Source organism: Equus asinus, chromosome 26, assembly GCF_041296235.1.
Source record: "Equus asinus isolate D_3611 breed Donkey chromosome 26, EquAss-T2T_v2, whole genome shotgun sequence".
Lineage (NCBI taxonomy): Eukaryota > Metazoa > Chordata > Mammalia > Perissodactyla > Equidae > Equus > Equus asinus.
Window position 1 is genome coordinate 41,350,214 of NC_091815.1, and position 12,727 is coordinate 41,362,940.

General features: G+C 47.8%; 1 protein-coding gene across 8 annotated transcripts in view; it reads left to right on the plus strand.

The window, feature by feature from the left end:
• Nucleotides 1-12,727, plus strand: part of LOC106825602 (zinc finger protein 850-like) — a 44,582-nt gene that overhangs the window by 13,662 nt on the left and 18,193 nt on the right. For 4 of the 8 annotated variants that reach the window (XR_011498366.1, XR_011498367.1, XR_011498368.1 and 1 more), the window contains exon 3: nucleotides 11,007-12,545. Coding sequence is in view for 4 of the 8 variants with exons in the window: in XM_070498247.1 (XP_070354348.1) it covers nucleotides 1,533-3,935 (2,403 nt within the window). In the remaining 4 variants the exon portion in view is untranslated. Of the gene's footprint in view, nucleotides 1-1,272; nucleotides 6,047-11,006; nucleotides 12,546-12,727 lie in introns of those variants that run through there. The other 4 variants (XM_070498247.1, XM_070498246.1, XM_070498249.1 and 1 more) reach the window with 1 other exon arrangement.

A 12,727-nucleotide genomic window follows, 5' to 3' on the forward strand; every position in this document is an offset into this window, starting at 1 on the left:
GTAGGAGTTTATCCATTTCTTCTATGTTATCCAATTTGTTGGCATTTGTTGATAGTGGTCTGTGATGATCCTTTGTGTTTCTGTGGTGTAAGTTGTAATATTCCTCTTTTATTTCTGATTTCTTTATTTTTTATTTTTTCGAGGAAGGTTAGCCCTGAGCTAACATCTGTGCCCATTTTCCTCTATTTTTTTATATGTGGGACACCGGCCACAGTGTGGCTTGATAAACAGTGCATAGGTCCACGAACTGGTGAACTCCAGGCTGCCAAAGCAGAGCATGCAAACTTAATCACTGTGCCACCGGGCTGGCCCTCTGATTTCTTTGAGTCTTTTTTTTTTCTTTTAGTGTATCTAAAGCTTTGTAAATTTTGTTTATGTTTTCAGAAATGAAATCTCTATGTCATTTATCTTTTTTGTGTTTCTAGTCTCTGTTTCATTTATTTTAGCTCTACCCTTTGTTCTTCTCTCTCTAGTTCCTTGAGATATAAAATTAGGTTGTTTATTTGAGATCTTTTTCTTTCCTAATGTAGGCATTTATTCTAAATTTCCTCCTCAGAAGTGCTTTTGCTGTATCCCATAAGTTTTGGTATGTTGTGTTTCTATTTTCTTCATCTTAAGGTATTTTTTGGTTTCTTCTTAGACCCATTGGTTTTCAGGATTGTGTTAATTTCCACATATGTTTTGAATTTTCCAGCTTTTCTCCTGTTATTGGTTTCTAGTTTCATACCACTGTGGTTGGGAAGATACTTGATATTATTTCACTCTTCTTAAATTTGTTAAAACTGATTTTATGACCTATAACATATGATCTGTGCTAGAGAATGTTCTGTATGCACTTGAGAAGAATGTGTATTTTGCTGCCCTTTGGTGAAATGCTCTGTATGTGTCTATTAGGTCCATTTGATCCAAAGTATAGTTCAAGTTCAAACTTTCCGTATTGGTTTTCTGTCTGGATGACCTACCCATTGTTGAAAGGGGAGTATTAAAGTCCTCTATTATTGTTGTGTTACTGTGTGTTTCTGTCTTATACACCCTGCCACTCTTCCTTGTATCACACCCTATTTTTGTATCCTTCCCATGGTGAGGTCTCCACCATTCTTTGACCTTAGGTGCCCTGTAATTCATAGCAGCACTTCAACTATTTTCCAACTTTCTTGTCTTGAAGAGCATCCCATAGACTCATTCCTAGATGATGCAGATAAACATTTGTGGTGGGATTGCCTGCTGCCTGTAAGGTCAACATGTACTTCTCCAATATTTCTTTGTGTGCAGGTTGCTGCTGTGGAGCAGAGGATGTGGAGGCTCCCTTTCAACAAAGCGTTTTGTAGGTGTGTCACAAGCCACAACTCCTACTGCAGCTTCATCTTCTCAGAAGATTCAACCCTGTGAGACGTGTGGCCCAGTCTTGAGAGACATTTTTCCACTTGGCTGAGCAGTAGGGAACACAACACAGCCAGAAACTGTTGAGGTGTGGGGCCTTTGTGGAGCAATTGTGTTTCAGTGCAGACTTTCAGCAGCACCAGGATCAGCACATGGGAGAGAAACCCTTCAGAAGCAGTGTGGACAGGGCCTCATTTGTGAAGAGCTGCAGATTCCATATGTCAGGGAACACTTTTCCTTGGGGGGAGGTTGGGGAGGACTTCCTGACAAGCTTTGGACATCTCCAACAACAGGCCACTCACACCAGGGAGAAGCCAAAGAAACTCGCCCAATGCGGGTCCACTTTACCAAACAGAAGTCATTACACCTGGGGAGAGTGCAAGAAATCCTTCAGCCCCAAAGGCCCACTTATTCAGGACCAGGGTGTCCACACTGGAAGTCATTGTTTTGTGTGCCATGAATGTGGGAAAACGTTCAGGTACAAATCCTCATTTCTTGTGCACCAGAGAGTCCACACAGGAGAAAAGCTTCATATGTGTGGAGAATGTGGCAAATCTTTTAGGCAAAGTTCAACCCTTAATCAACATCGAAGAATTCATACTGGGACAACACCGTACAGATGCAGCAAATGTGGGAAATCCTTAAGCCACCAATCTGTCCTCATTCATCCCCAGAGAGGGCACAATGGAGAAAATAGCTATGTGTGCAGTGATTGTGCAAAATCTTTTAGTGATGGCTCAGTGTTCATTCAACACAAGAGAGTTCAAATTGGAGAGAGGCCTTATAAATGTAGTGACTGTGTGAAATCTTTTACCTCTAGCTCTGCCCTCAGTTATCATAGGAGATCTCACAAAGGAGAAAGGCCTTATGAGTGCAGTGATTGTGGGAAATCTTTTTTCTCTAAGTCTGTCCTCTGTTATCATCAAAGAGTTCATTCTGGAGAACGACCTCATGAGTGCAGTGAATGTGGGAAGTGTTTTATCTTTAGCTCCCAACTCCGTTATCATCAGAGAGTTCACACTGTAGAAAGGCCTTTTGAGTGTAGTGAATGTGGGAAATCTTTTACCTGTACCTCCACCCTCCACTATCATCAGCGAGGTCACCTTGAAGAAACACCTTATAAGTGTAGTGACTGTGCAAAATCTTTTATGTCTAGCTCTGCCCTCAGTTATCATCAGAGATCTCACACAGGAGAAAGGCCTTATGAGTGCGCTAAGTGTAGGAAGTTCTTAAAGGATAGAAGCCAATTCAATCAACACCAGAGAGCTCACACTGGAGAAAGGCCTTATGTGTGCACTGAATGTGGAAAATCTTTCATTCAAAGAAATTGCCTCATTTCACACCAGAGAGTTCACACAGGGGAAAGACCTTACAAATGCAAGGAATGTAGGAAGTCTTTTACCTCTAGCTCCAGCCTTCGTTATCATCAGAGTACTCACACAGGAGAAAGACCTTATGAGTGCAGTGAATGTGGGAAATCTTTTACGATAAGTTCTGTCCTCCGCTATCATCAGAGGATTCATAGTGGAGAAAGGCCTTATGAGTGCAATGAATGTGGGAAATGTTTTATCTTTAGCTCCCAACTGCATTGTCATCAGAGAGTTCACACTGGAGAAAAGCCTTACCAGTGTAATGAATGTGGGAAATCTTTTAAGAATAGATGGAAGTCCATTATACACCAGAGGGTTCACACTGGAGAAAGGCCTTATGTGTGCAGTGTATGTGGGAAGTCCTTTACCCGAAGAAATCTCCTCACTATACACCTACGAGTTCATTCTGGAGAAAGGCCTTATGTATGCAGTGTATGTGGGAAATCCTTTACGCAAAGAAATCACCTCACTACACACCTAAGAGTTCATTCTGGAGAAAGGCCTTATGAGTGCAGTGAATGTGGGAAATCCTTTATCCAAAGAAAGAACCTCATTTTACATCAGAGACTTCACACAGGAGAAAGGCCTTATGAGTGTAGTGAATGTGGGAAATCTTTTATCCAGAGAAAGAACCTCATTTTACATCAGAGAGGTCACACAGGAGAAAGGCCTTATGAGTGCAGTGAATGTGGGAAATCTTTTACTTCTAGTTCAGGCTTTTATTATCATCACAGAGTTCACACAGGAGAAAGGCCTTATGAGTGCAATGAATGTGGGAAATCTTTTACTTCTAGCTCAGGCCTGTATTATCATTACAGAGTTCACTCAGGAGAAAGGCCTTATGAGTGCAGTGAATGTGGGAAATGTTTTACGTCTAGCTCGGGTCTCCATTATCATCAGAGAGTTCACACAGGAGAAAGACCTTATGAGTGCAATGAGTGTGGGAAGTCTTTTACCTCTAGCTCAGGTCTCCATTATCATCAGAGAGTTCACACAGGAGAAAGGCCTTATGAGTGCAATGAATGTGGGAAATCTTTTACCTCTAGCTCGGGCCTCCGTTATCATCAGAGAGTTCACACAGGAGAAAGGCCTTATGAATGCCGTGAATGTGGGAAATCTTTTACTTCTATCTCGGGCCTCTGTTATCATCACAGAGTTCACTCAGGAGGAGGGCCTTATGAGTAAAACATGTGGAAAATCATTTATCACTAGTCCTAAACTCCATTGTCGTCAGATGACACAGAAAGGTCTTGTGGGAGCAGTAAATGTGGAAAATCTTTTACGGGAAAATCTACCCTTTCTCAATGTGGAGGAGTTCACATTAGAGAAACACGTAGATGTGCAGGGGATGTGCAATTCCCTGGTTCGGAGTAAGGACACCAGAGGAAACTGAGAAGCCATTTGTCTGAGTTGAATTTCATATATCTGAATATGCACAGTGGGGAGATTCCCCATAAGTTGTGGGAAGTGTGGTATGTTGCATTTTCCAATCTGTTGAGGGTTCTTGCCACGTTTATGTCACAGCCAATTTCTGCACCAAAGCCATTTCACCTCTACCATCTGGCAGGTCCACACAGTGCATCAGTCACCACCCCAGTGTGCTCAGGGAAGCTGACCTGTTTTCTCCTCTATGTAAATTAGGAATAACCTGAGCCCTTAGGGAGGTCAGCTTTCCCTCCTCCTCCACTCCCTTGGGCATGGACATGTGTCACTGTTGTCTCAGACTATCACGAGTTCGCCTGGCAGCTTTTCACAAAGATGACATTTCCCAGGACATGTTGGTCTTACGTGATACTTGTGAAGTTTTTCCAGCTTCCTAGTCACGAACTGGAGAACGGCCTGCTGCACATTGCTTTGTCTTGTACAATAATGAAGGGCTTCCTGTTTAAGTTCTCTTAATCTTGGGTGTTTTCTCACTGTGTGGGGTAGTTTACAAACTGTGTGGGCTCTACAAACATGAAGGGGTGAACAACTTTTTAGGGGTCTCAAACTTTGTGTGCCTGAGGATAGTGTGATGGCAGAAAACAACTTGCCACTTTTGAGTAAATTTCCATTGCTCCCACAGCCTCCCAAGAAAGACTGCAGCGCTTTCTGGTCCTCATTTGACCCCTGGATGCTGTGGTTCAGGAAGCTCAGTGATGACCCTGAGGAGAGGGTTGGTGTGAGAACCTCAAGTGCATCTGAGGGCAGTGTGAATTTTCCCTTCCTCACAGGAAGTCTCACAGGGGACGTCAGCACTGTGGAGGGGATATCTTCCCCAGATCTACAAAGAGCCATGTGGCCTGATATCCCCAGTTCCATTGGGCAAGGGTCACTGGGTCCAAGGGAACCATAATTGGTAGAGAAACACTGGCTTAACGGAGTGGAGGAGACTGCAGCCAGCTAGATGGAATGTGCCTCTTCTGAAAGTGCATCCAGAAATGGTTCTGTGGCAGTGACTATGCAGGATCAGTTTGTACACAAATCTGATCACCACCAGGCATGTTTATTTTGTGTAGCTGATGTCATTGTCATCAAAAATAAAAGATTTTGTGGATTTCTGTAGCCTCCCAGTGCTGTTCACCTCAAGGCCATTACTGCACAGGCAGGAAAGAAGAATGGGGATCCACAGCCCAGGGATGTGGCTCTTGTGATCCAGGCAGCATTCCTGTTGACTTGGGTGGAAATGTCCTTCATTGTTCCCCATATTTGTTGTCACTGAGGGAAGACTGACTCCCCAGAGGGCATGAGGAGACAGGTGGTGGAGTCAATAAACGGTTGCCAAACCTATTTTTCAAAAAGAGTGGGGCATACATTTTTTTTCATCCTAAACCACTTTTTAAAGTGTTATTAAGGTATAATTTACATGTACTAAACTACATGTATGTAAAGTGTACAATTTGATGTTTTGACATGAGTGTGAAGTTCTGAAACCATCATCATAGTCCTGATAATGACCTTATCTGTCTCAGTATATTTGCCTGACATCCTATCATAATCTCTCCTTGCCTTTCCCATCTCTCCAGCTAACCATTCATTTACCTTCCTTTATAAAGATACCTTTGCATTTTCTTGAATTTATAGGATTGGAATCATAAGCTGTTTAGTCTATTGGGGTTTGTTTTTTGTTTTTTACTGATTTCCTTTATGTTTCATAATTAGAGATTTACCAATGATAAATGAGAAGTTCATCTTTTATTTCTGAGTAATATTCTTATCTTTGGATATACCACTGTTCATCCATTCATCTTTTTATGGTGGTTTAGCTTGTTTCTAGATTTAAACAATTGAAAATAAAGGTGTTGCAGACATTCGTATTAGTTCTTTGTATGGTTGTTTCTTTTATCTTTTGTCAATAACATAGAGTGCAGTGTCTGAGTCGTCACAGGGTAGATGAATGTTTAACTCATGAAAAACTACCAGACTGTGATCTAACATGATTTCTCCCTTTTGCTTTCCCACCAGCAGTGTGTGAAAGTTCCGTTTCCTCCAAATCCCTGCCAGTACTTGATGTGGTCCTCCTTCAGTTTCAGCCATTGATAAGTGTGTGGTGCTTTCTCAGTGTCTTTAATTGCATTGCCAAAAAGATTCTTGATTTTGAGCCTTTTTTCATGTCTTTCTTTGCCAGTTGTTTATTTTTTGTACAATTTCTGTTCATCCCATTTGCCTATTTTCTTTCATATGAGTTATGGCTATTTCCCTTTTCATTTTCAAATAAGACACTGAAACAACAAAGACATGCTGGAATTTTACTCTTAAGACAGCTTGAGCGACATTTTTCTGTATGGAGTCATTGTTTCTAAATACTGGAAGGATATTTCCTCATTGTTTTCCTCAGACTGTCTGTGTCACACATAATGTCATGGTCAGAAACACCCTACATGGCTAAGTTTCGTTCGCATTATGACCTTAACGTCCATCGCTTGAGTCCCGGCATTCAGTAATACAGGAAATCTAGCCCCGGTTCGTAGTGTTTGCCAATTCCCCAAGTGTCAGTGCTCCCACAGTGGAAGCGAGATGTGCTCAGAGAAGGAGTGGAAGATTCCACTCGGGTCCGCGGGCTTTGGCGGGAAACCAGCCTTGGCGTGTGCGGGACACTCCCCCAGGCCGGGCAGCAGCTGCGGGAAGGCGGGAAGGCGGGAGGCGGCAGAGGCCTCACACGCGGGTCAGCGGGGAGGGTCCTCCCCGAACGTCGGGGGTCTCGGAGACCCGAGTGGCCTCGCCTTAACATCGAGGGCTCAGAGCTGACACATGCAGTTCCGGTGGCGCCTCCGACCCACCCGGGACCTTGTGAGCGGGTCCCCTCGGACCGCTGTCCGTCTCGCCATTGGCCCCCTTCCCTCCGTCCTCACTGCCTGGTGGTCTCCCAGCGGGGTCCCCTGCCGGGCGTTCCCCGCGCTGTGGGCCGCTTCTCCCAGCGCCCCGACTCCGGGAGGACTCCCGCCTTCCCGCTGGGGCGGCGGCCCCCGCGCCCCCGGGACCTTGGGCAGGCCTTTCCTCCGCGGCGCCACCGCTTCGAGACCCGGGCCGCGTGGGACCCGAAGGGACGCCCGCCCACGGCTCCCTGCGCTGCTGCCCGGGAGGCCCCTGAGGCCGCGGCCCGGCGCCGACCCCGCTCCCGCCTGCCCGGCAGCGCCCCGCCCTCCGCCCCGCGGCCCGGGACGCGCGGAGCCGCCGGTCCCGCCGCTCGGGCGCCCCCTGGCGGCGCGGGGACGTCGGCGCTCTAGTCGGCGACTCGGCGTCCGAGGTCTGTCGTCGAGGGAGAGACGGCGGTCTGTCGTCGAGGGAGAGACGGCCGTCAGCCGGCGAGCCCCAGACGCAGACGCCCAGAGACCGCTTAGCAGGGAAGATGCCGAGACCCCCGGGTAGCATGTCGTTTGCAAACGACGGGAGATCGAAGTCAGGGGACCTTCGTGAAAGAAGCCTGAGGGGAAACCCCTCCCCTCTAGGGGACCGAGAGCAACCGCCGCCGTCTCCTCAGACGCCGCGAGCGAGGAGAGGAACGAAGCCCGGACAGTGTTGAGAGCAAACTGACCTTCCTAGAGCTGCGTGCCCACAAAATTACCCTCCATCGGTGCAGGGAGACGGAGCCTCCGTCAGCCAAGCAAAAAGTGAGGGCTTGGTGGCCCGTAAACCTGCCAGCTCGGTCCGTTCGGGGCGCTGTGCCGAAATGCCCCAGGCGGGGTGGCGTGTGGGAGTCAGCGTTTGTTTCTCCCAGCGCTGGAGGCTGGGCAGCCCGGGTCAAGGCGCCAGCCTGGGCGAGTTCTGCGGTGAGGACCCTCCTCCCGGTGCGGAGTCAGCCCTTCTTGCTGCGTCCTCACGTGGGGGGAGGAGCTGGGCGTCTCTGAGGCTCTTCCTAAGGGCACTGGTCCCGTTCACGCGGGCCCCAACCTGGTGCCCTGAGCACCTCCCAAAGGCCCGGCTCCAACACTATCATCTTCAGCGGTTAGGATTTCAACATGAATTTGCGGGAACACAAACGTTCAGACCATAGCGCCTGCCTTCCAAGAAATGTAACAGCACTTCTTTAGAGACAAGGAGAATGATCTTGGTCAGATACTCGGATCTATATAGAGAAAGAAGAGTGTCGAAGAAGGAATAAGCGAAGGAAAAATAAAAAATATTTTTCTTATTCTTAATTGATCTAACAGAGAACACTTTGTTCAAAATAGTAATACCAACAATGTATTCTATCTGCATGTCTTATGTGTATGTGTGTGTATATATGCTTATTATGCTTTTACATAAGTAGGATGAATGACCTCAATGGTACAAGTGACTGGAGGGAGGAATTGGGGTAATTTTGTTAGTATAAGGTACTCACACTACCCAGGAGGTGGTATAGTGTTATTTGAAAGTGGACTTGGATTGTCAATGTTGATTGCAAACTCTAGGACAAAAACTAAGGGAAGTAAAAAGTGAGGCATAACTGATATGCTAAGAAATGAGAGAAAATGAAATCATATAAAATGCTCAGTTAAAACCACACACAACAGGTGCTGGCCCTATGGCCGAGTGGTTAAGTTCGCACACTCCGCTTCAACAGCCCTGGGTTTGGCCAGTTTGGATCCTGGGCATGGACATGGCACCACTCAGGCCATGCTGAGGTGGCGTCCCACATGCCACAACTAGAGGGATCCACAACTAAAAATATACAACTATGTACCATGGGGTTTTGGGGAGAAAAAGGAAAAATAAAATCTTTAAAAAATATACAAAACCACACGGAACAGATAAAGAGTGGAAGACAAAAATTGGAACAAAATGGAAATTAGTAACAAACATGGTAGCTATTATTTCAACTGAATCAATAATCTCTTTGAATGGCAGAAGACTAATTCAAAGACCAATTCTAAGAGATTTTCAGAGTGAGTCAAAAACCAAGATTCTGCTATAGGTTGTCTACAGAAACTGTGGGCTGATACGTTTGCAAGTGTTTTAAGCCTCTGAGTTTGCAGTGATTTGTTACAGGGGCATGTAAGGGCACTAACTTATGTGCCCCCTTTTTGTTCTGCTTTTTCTCCCCAAATCCCCCCAAACCAGTGAAACCCTGGGCTGCCGAAGCAGAGCACGTGAACTTAACGACTTGGCCATGGGGCCAACTCCCCTTTGTACCCCTTTAAGCCATGTGTCCTTGAGGCTCCTTGTCTGGGCTATGCACCAGCTCTCACATTGATAACAGTCCTGGGCTTGGCCAACCCAGCGGTTTTCTCATGGGAGAGTTAACACAAAGACCCTCGAAGTCTGAGGGAACACAGAGGCTGTCCAGCAGGGCTCTGGTCCTTGGAATGCAGGTCATACTGGGATGATCTCCCATGGCAAGCATGCAGCCTTTGTTCCTCTGCCTACTTAAACAAGCTTCTCTCAGGGGGCAGTAGTGGTTACACATTTCCTGTCCAGCCGGCGCCATTGGACCTTCCCTATAAGTAACTCCCAGTAAAGCCATATGTCTCATTCCCTGTCTCTGGATCTTTTCTTTGGTCTCTCAACAACCTATCCCACACTCCTCACCGAGCTGGGCATATGGCTGGTGAGCCAGCCGGGAGACTGAGAAAAACCCCACGAGCACCAAGACTATGGGGGATGGGAAAGGGAAATCTGTGGGGGTAACCCCGGCTTGGCTGATATCCTCCCTGTGGGGCCCGGTTGCCAAAATCTTTGATGGATGGGGCCCACCGTGTGAGTACTGGAACGCCCTGAAAACATCAAACGTCAACGCCTAGGGGTAAGTCTTGGGTGTGAGAAAAGCCCAGGCTGTTGCTACGCCTGTGGGGTAGCCCCTCCTCACCGTGGGATGGCTAGCAATGAAGGCAGGGGAAGTCCTGGGCGTGATAAATGATGAGAAAGCCCATATTTCTAGAAAGTCTGTATACAGGGAAAGTAAAACGTATGTTTTCAGTAAAGAAGGTATAAAGAATAAAGATATTTTTCTTTGTTTTTTTAAGAAAGATAAATTTGTCCTAAAGTACTATGAAAGAAAACAAGAGAAGGCATGAGACAAATTCTGAATATAAAAAGTGCCAGAAGATTTGTGGAAGTAAAACCCTGAGGAGTTTTGTGTGTGGTCAGTTTGGCTGAGATTAAAATAAATGAGTTTCAATTTATCAAAAGTAAGGCAGTCACAAGAAGCGCCGCTGCCTCTGCTCGGCCTCCGGTGCGTGGGTGCTGGCAGGGCCAGGGCAGGCCCAGCGGCGCCTGGGCGCGAAGCGCCTGCGGGGCAGGGGGCGCGCGGGGAGTGCGTGGTCCAGCCACTGGCAGCGGGGCGGAGGCGGGGCGAAGCGGGTCCCTGAGTCCCGAGTGGCTGGTGGCCGGGACTCTCCATCCCTCCTCTGGGTGGGCAGCACCACTGAGGCTGAGCAAAGCGCGGAGGGAGAGAGCACTCTGTGTGGTGGCTGCCGCAGCCCCGGGGAGCAGAAAACACCCCTGCGGGGAAAAGTGATAAACAGCCAAAAGCTGTTCTGGTGGCTTTAACAGCGCCCCCAGTGACAGCCTGAGAACACCCTAGTCCCCTCCACTAGAGGGAAGGCCAAGGGACATTGACCCATCCCTGCAGTGCCTTGCAGGTGGCTTGGGTATGGGGGACCGGAGGCCACATAACATAACAACGTGTTGGTCTACAAAAACAGAAGGCATTTCGTCGGGGGTGGAAATGAGTAAAATGGCTTCCGGCGCTTCTCACCCCAGCCTGCGGCAATGGTTCTATAGCACCGCAGGTGCACAAAGCCCCCTGATGTTGCCTTGTTTCATTATATTGATGATGTCGTGTTAACCTCCCAGTCTTTTCCAGACCTTCAAGAAGCCTCCCGCTCCCTCGTCACCCACCTACACCAGGGAAGATGGGTGGTGAACGACAACAGAGTACAAGGGTCTGGGTTGTCTGTCAAATATCTGGGTGTTGTCTGGTCCGGTAAGACAAAAGTGGTTCCTGCTACTGTCATAGATAAGATCCAGGCTGTCTATCCTCTTTGTAAGTTGGTGCAAAAGAGACTGGCAGACCACCGAGCCTTCACCCAAGCCAAAATAGCAGTGAAACAAATCAAGTCCTTGGATGTTTGTCACAAGGACAACCGTGTGAATTGGACGTTTCTGGTTACCCAGAGGGGTTCGGATGGAATCTCTGACAGAGGCAAGGTAATAAATGAGTGCCCGGTGGCTTCTGGTCTCAATTGTGGAAGGGGGCTCACCCTGTGGATGGCACAATGGACATGACAGTGGACTATTAATGGTCACCTGCTGTGGGGGATAGAGCTCCAGGATGATATTTGGCAGCAGGTCCAGGGAATGACAATAGCAGTGTACCATGTGTCTGTATCTCAGGCGACAACGCTGCCAGGAAACCAACAAGCAGACGAGTTGGCTCCGGATCCATCTCCTGAAAGAAATACCAGCCGAGAGAGTGGCAGAGTGGCTACACAAGAAGACTCTACACAAAGGACAAAGGACCCTATAGGCTATTGCCAAGGCCTTGGGCCTCTCCCTGTCCTATGCTGATGTGGTGCAGGTCTGTCAGGTGTGCCCTTCTTGTTCCTTGCAGAAACCCTAGGCCATTCCCCTGAACACAAGCCAAATTGCTAGCGGCAACCAGCCTTCTCAACGCTGGCAGGTGGCCTACATTGGGCCCTTGCCTCTCTCTGATGGCTGCAGGTATGCCCTCACTTGTGTGGATACGTATACAGGACAGCTACAGGTATACCCCAGCAAGAGGGCCACACAGAAGACCACCATAAGTGGCCTGGGATACCTCTGTGCTGGGTACGGTGTTCCCACAAACATCAACAGTGACCAAGGTATGCATTTTACTGGCCACCAGATACAGACATGGGCTGATCAAATGGACATATATTGGCATTTTCACCTGCCATACAACCCCACGGCTGCAGGGCTGGTGGAACAAATGGATGGCTTCTGAAACAGCTGAAGACAGAAGACAGGACCCTAGCCCACTGGACAAGAGGCCTGACAACTGCAATACGTCAACTGAGTGAACGTGAGAGGCACACCTGACCCACTGCGTATCAAATGTTGACACAAGGACCTGATATGCCAGACATCTACAGACAAGGGCTAATCAAGGAGAGACACTACAACCACAGGTTGGCATTCAGAACAACTTGATTTTGCCTCTGCCACAAGAACTCCCTACCGGGACCCACATGGTCACTTCGCCCTGGGACTGGGAGCTGGGGCCTGGCTGGTGGGGTCTCTTAGCCCCTTGGGGAACAGGCTTAGAAGAAGATATCATAGTAACACCCTTCATTGTGGAGAAGCCATCTAAAACCTCCAAACTTACTAATTGAAGGCCTCCAATTCCCCAAGGTACGTTCATCCTTTCTTTCTGGTATGTTGTTGTTCCTCCCTTCTCCTGTATCTGTGTCCCTGCAGTGCCCGCACCAACTGGACAAGCAGTGTGGTATTGCCAGCCTGGTCTGGAACCACAGACCAGTACCATACTGACTTAAGACACTGCAACTGTGTATGTCTTGCTGAACGGTCATGAC